The 5,318-nt window shown below is 54.1% G+C and overlaps 1 protein-coding gene across 1 annotated transcript; it reads left to right on the top strand.

The window, feature by feature from the left end:
• The first annotated feature begins 2,186 nt into the window (after positions 1-2,186).
• Positions 2,187-4,940, top strand: RHOV (ras homolog family member V). Its single transcript, XM_045901913.3, has 3 exons — positions 2,187-2,433; positions 2,634-2,692; positions 2,886-4,940. Exons 1-3 carry the CDS (start codon positions 2,226-2,228, stop codon positions 3,327-3,329), a joined length of 711 nt encoding a protein of 236 aa, XP_045757869.1. The 5' UTR covers positions 2,187-2,225; the 3' UTR covers positions 3,330-4,940.
• Positions 4,941-5,318: the final 378 nt, after the last annotated feature.

Raw genomic sequence — 5,318 nt, forward strand, 5'->3', positions numbered from 1 at the left:
CGATGTGGGACTCGATCCCGGGACTCCAGGATCATGACCTGAGCCGAAGGCAGTCGCTCAACCAACTGAGCCACCCAGGTGCCCAGATCAAGTAATTTCTCAGGAGTCACAAAGCTAATGAGCTGAAGAACTAGGAATACGGGCGCCTGGGTGGCTCGGTCGTTGAGTGTCTGCCTTCGGCTCGGGTCATGGTCCTGGGGTCCTGGGATCGAGGCCCACATCGGGCTCCCTGCTGGGTGGGGGCCCTGCTCCTCCCTCTCCTTCTGTCTGCCACTCCCCCTGCTTGTGCTCTCTCGTGCGTGCTAATAAAAAATAAAAAATCTTAAAAAAAAAAAAGAACTAGGAATACTAGGACAGGTCTCTTAATGTACAGGTCTTTTCAAATCCCCATTCTTGCCTCCCTTTCCAGGAGAGCAAAAAGAACAGCTTTTGAACCTCCTGTGGGAGACAATGGCAAGACAACATTTTGGGGCCTCTTCCATTTGCTAAATGAATACACTTATGTAGATATGTCTGAGAAGTCTTTGGGGCTATAATCTGGGATTATTAGTACCCCCAGATACTTGGATGTAGGGAATGTAGGATGTAGACATTGGGATATAGAAGTGGATATTGGAGAGGAGCCTACCATTTCCCACAGTCAAGATTTTAACAGTTAAATCAGCAACTTTCTAGGTGTTGTCCTCAATTTTTGACAAGGAAAGAAGGAAGGAAAAACAAGGAAAAATAAAAATCAGGGATCCTGAGACTTTTTCCAAGAGATTTAGAGATTTGGATTTATGGATTTTTATACTACCAATTGTTTAAGAAATAGGATTATCTCTTTTCTTTAATATTCACTGCCTCCTCCCCTCCCAACACTCTTCCTGCAACAACTCAAGAATGTGTTTTCAACCATCTTTGTACAGGCTGAGATGAAAGACTGGCTTGGAATTCAGAGAAAGGATCCTGGGCCTGGTGTCACTTGATGTGGCTGCAAAAAAAGACAAAATTAGCTCTCTTGGGTGACCTTCCCAGAGCTCCTGGCATATCTTGGCTCAGTCCGTAAACTCCTTCTGGGGCAAGGACAGTGGGTGGCCCAGAACAGCATCAGCAAATAGGTAATTACTATGTGCTTTTGATGATGATGATGAAGATAATATTTGGGGTTTTAGAAAATACTCAAATGGAGAACTGTCCTTGGTGATCCTCTCCAGCTAGACTCTCCAGCATCCCAAATCCCTTTAGCAGAGTATAGGGAAGGTGTTTAAGGTCTGCCTCCAGGCCTCATCTAGAGGAAGCTCTTCCCTGGGAGTACAGTAAATTCCTGCTTGATGTGTACATGCTTGAGTTTATTTTCTGTCTCTTTATGATCTATATATTTTTTTAAGTTTTTTTTTTTTTTTTTTTTGAAGTAATCTCTAAGTAACCCAACATGGGGCTTGAACTTACATCCCTGAGATCAAGAGTTGAAGGCTCGGGGCGCCTGGGTGGCTCAGTCGTTAAGCGTCTGCCTTCGGCTCAGGTCATGATCCCAGGATCCTGGGATCAAGTCCCACATCGGGCTCCCGGCTCAGCGGGGAGCCTGCTTCTCCCTCTCCCTCTCCCCCTGCTTGTGTTCCCTCTCTCGCTGTGTCTCTCTCTGTCAAATAAATAAATAAAATCTTAAAAAAAAAAAAAAAAAAGAGTTGAAGGTTCTAGGGACCGAGGCAGCCAGGTGCCCCCATGATCTATATGTTTTTTAAAAATCATTCTTTAATTAAGAACATTATTATCCAGACTTTCATACTCGTGCAAACATATACCTAGTTTTTTATTTTGAACAAAGGTTTAATTTGAACAGGCTGTATTATGTGTGTTGCAACTTGCTTCTTCCTCCTAACAATAAATCCTGGATAGCTTTCTCCGCCAAGATACCTAAATCTGCCTCATTTTGGCGATTCTTTGTCCTTGTACCTGCATGATTCTCTGAGCGCCAGTTTTCCTTTGGCCTCTCTTCCTCCCGGCGTTTGTGATTGCCTGGCCTCATGGGGTGCACTGCGGAGGGAGGCGCGGCCGGAGGCCCAGCGGGTGGGCGGGGTCCGAGGCCGCTCGGGACATGCAGATGAGGTGGGCGTGGCCCCCACTTATACCCGGGGTTAGCGGCGGGCTGGCGCGCCGGGCCTTGGCGGACTGAGAGGCAGCCTGCGGAACCTGCTTCCCGGAGCACAGCGGAGCCTGGTCCCGGGCTGCCCCCGGAGCGGGCCATGCCCCCGCGGGAGCTGAGCGAGGCCGAGTCGTCCCCGCTCCGGGCCCCGACCCCTCCGCCGCGGCGGGGCAGCGCGCCCCCGGAGCTGGGCATCAAGTGCGTGCTGGTGGGCGACGGCGCCGTGGGCAAGAGCAGCCTCATCGTCAGCTACACCTGCAATGGGTACCCCGCGCGCTACCGGCCCACAGCGCTGGACACCTTCTCCGGTACGTTGAACGGCCCCAGCGGCCGCGTGGCTGGGGGTGGGGTTGTGCACCCGTCGGCTGGGGCTGGCGCGGGGACGGGAGGGCAAGGGAGCCCCCCCGGGAGGGAGGCGGGAGCAGGCCCCGAGGTGGCGCTGGTGAGGTCCGGTGGGGCCCACGACGCTCTTCCTAACTCGCTGTCCCCCCACGCCCTGACCCTGCAGTGCAAGTCCTGGTGGATGGAGCGCCGGTGCGCATTGAGCTCTGGGACACAGCGGGACAGGTGAGAAACTGGGGGCGGCCTCTAATGGTCTGGGAGAAGGTGGGCTGGAGGCTGGGAGGACCCTAGATGGATAAGGAATGGAGAAGGTCTTGGGCCCTTCCGAGTCTCAGGTCTGCAACCGCAGGTGACAATCAGATTCCCATTACTTGTGGCAGGGAATAACCCTACTAATGATCAGGCCTTCTCATCCTAGGAAGATTTTGACCGCCTTCGCTCTCTCTGCTACCCGGATACCGATGTCTTCCTGGCTTGCTTCAGCGTGGTGCAGCCCAGCTCTTTCCAGAACATCACAGAGAAATGGCTGCCTGAGATCCGCACTCACAACCCGCAGGCACCCGTGCTGCTGGTGGGTACCCAGGCCGACCTGAGGGACGATGTCAATGTACTGATTCAGCTGGACCAGGGGGGCCGGGAGGGCCCGGTGCCCCAACCCCAGGCTCAGGGTCTAGCCGAGAAAATCCGAGCCTCCTGCTACCTGGAGTGCTCTGCCTTGACGCAGAAGAACTTGAAAGAGGTGTTTGACTCGGCTATTCTCAGTGCCATTGAACACAAAGCCCGGCTGGAGAAGAAACTGAATGCCAAAGGTGTGCGTACCCTTTCCCGCTGCCGCTGGAAGAAGTTCTTTTGCTTTGTTTGAACAGCCATGGCAGCTAGGGAGCAGGAGGCCTAAGACCACAGACTTCTGGAAACTGGAGCCTTTGAGGGGGACACTGGCAGGGCCAGGCCGCCCCATGGGACTCAGTTCCCATCTGAACACTGTGAGGACACAGGCCTCTAACTGCCCACTCTCATATGCGAGGGGCTCTGATTTGGATCTCTGGTCAAGGCTCACAGAGAAATCCCAGCACTTGGATTTTCGTGGGGTGGTCCTAACAGTGCCAGCCACCTCCAAGTAGTTAGGGATCCAATTCCCAGTTTCTTACCATGAGCCCTCAGGTCAGCCTGGCTGAATTAGGACCCCTTGTGGTGGTCCCCACCTTGGCACAGGGTGGGGGAGGAAGAGCCAGGTATTTTGGAGGGCAGGAGGGTGTCCAGCCCTGATTTGGAGAGAAGTTCGGGATGGACTGGATAAGACAGAGGTCAAGGAGAGACTGAGAGGGAGCAGAAAGTGAGGCCTTGGAGCCTTGGGACAGGAGGCAGGCTGGTGAGGAGGCAGGTCAGAAGGCTAGGTTTGGAAGGAGGAAGAGCAAGGAGAGCAGGAAAGTGGTGCCGCTGAGGAGCAAGGCTGACACGGGGGCTGCCCTCTGCCCCCAGGGCCCGGGAGGGCAGGGCTGGTCCCTGGGAAGAACTGGGGCTCAGGGCTCCCTAGGCACTGCCCAAACTAGCTGGGCCAGGAGCAGGGCAGGAAGCGAGAGGCAAGCCCCCCCCCCCCCGCCGGAGGAGGGGGAGGAGGGGGAGGAGCCGCGACCTAGAGCCTGGAGGAAGAAGGGGCTGGGGTCACCTTTCTCCAAGGCCACAGCCTAGAAGGTAGAGCAGTGCAGAATCTACAAATAAAACCTTAAGTTTCTGAAGCTGCTGTCTCTGTGTCATTTCCTGGAGCTGTCTGCCCATTGCCCTCTAAGAACCCTCTTCAAGGCCCAGCAGCCAGGATAGGTAGGTTGGGCACTGAAGGACTGAGGCCAGACTGACAGGTGGGGGCTGGACTAGATGAGATGAGACAGTGTGCTGGGAACTAGATTTGGGGGGGGGCAGGTCTGGGGCACCCCGCTTGGAGCTTAGCCGGTTCCCAGGAGAGCTAGCGTGGGAAGCAGCCTAGGAACGGGTTTCCCCAGGTGTCAGCGCCAGAGCTGCTTTCCCATGACCTCACCAGGTGGGTGTTGCCCCGCCCCTCTTTCTAGAGCACCTTGCTCAGCGCTGGGGCTCTGGGGCGATGCTGGGCCCTCTGAACCTTCCTGCTCTGATCTAACTGTCCACAGGGTCTTGTGGGGTGGGGGGGCACCTGGTGTGGAGCCCAAGCATGAAGGGACCCCGTACAGCCTAAACCTCAACCACTGGCCAAACTCCTGGGTCAAGTTGGTTGGACCTCATGTTTGGTCTTGGCATTCAAAGTCCACATAAGGACCAACCAAAGGTCAAGGTGCCGGTTGTCAATAATTTAAATAGAAGTTTGGTCCCAGAAATCCTGTGGAGTGAGGATTTGTTGGGTAACGACTTGGAGAGCAACAGGGATCCAGAGAACATTCCCTGGAATTGGAGCTGGAAGGAACTTTAAAGGGCACCTTGGGGGAAAAACACACTTTATTTTACCCATAAGGAAAGTGAGCCCCAGAGAAAAAAGGTAATATCTCAAGTGAGGTATTATTACCAAGTAGCTGTAAGAGCACTTTGTGAACTCTAGAGTTCTGTATATACGTGGGTAAATGTAATTCTTTTGGAGAGGTATTTCTAAGGCACACCTGGGACAGCTGCTAGGCAACTGCTGGGCCAGGTGAGTGCAAACCCTGTCCCGGCCCAGCTGCCTCTCCAGGAAGTAACAGCTGCCTGGGTATGAGAAAGAGCAGGGCTGAGGGACAGAAATCCTAGCCAAGCGAAACCTGAGATAATCCCCAAATTTAGTTTTAGCCAAGACTGTCCAGCTCCTGTCCCACCAGGGCCTGTCCCCTAGAGCTCCAGCCATTTCGTCTCC

The sequence above is a fragment of the Mirounga angustirostris genome, unplaced genomic scaffold (assembly GCF_029215605.1).
Source record: "Mirounga angustirostris isolate CCGP_5_RB_7025 unplaced genomic scaffold, mMirAng1.0.hap1 SCAF_9, whole genome shotgun sequence".
NCBI lineage: Eukaryota > Metazoa > Chordata > Mammalia > Carnivora > Phocidae > Mirounga > Mirounga angustirostris.

What these genes read in the sequence shown, in the direction of transcription:
- RHOV (XM_045901913.3), top strand. Translation starts at nt 2,226, where the DNA reads ATGCCCCCGCGGGAGCTGAGCGAGGCCGAGTCGTCCCCGCTCCGGGCC. An exon ending in AGCGCTGGACACCTTCTCCG is followed by an intron (nt 2,434 to 2,633) that starts GTACGTTGAACG and finishes CTGACCCTGCAG; the next exon opens with TGCAAGTCCTGGTGGATGGA. An exon ending in TCTGGGACACAGCGGGACAG is followed by an intron (nt 2,693 to 2,885) that starts GTGAGAAACTGG and finishes TTCTCATCCTAG; the next exon opens with GAAGATTTTGACCGCCTTCG.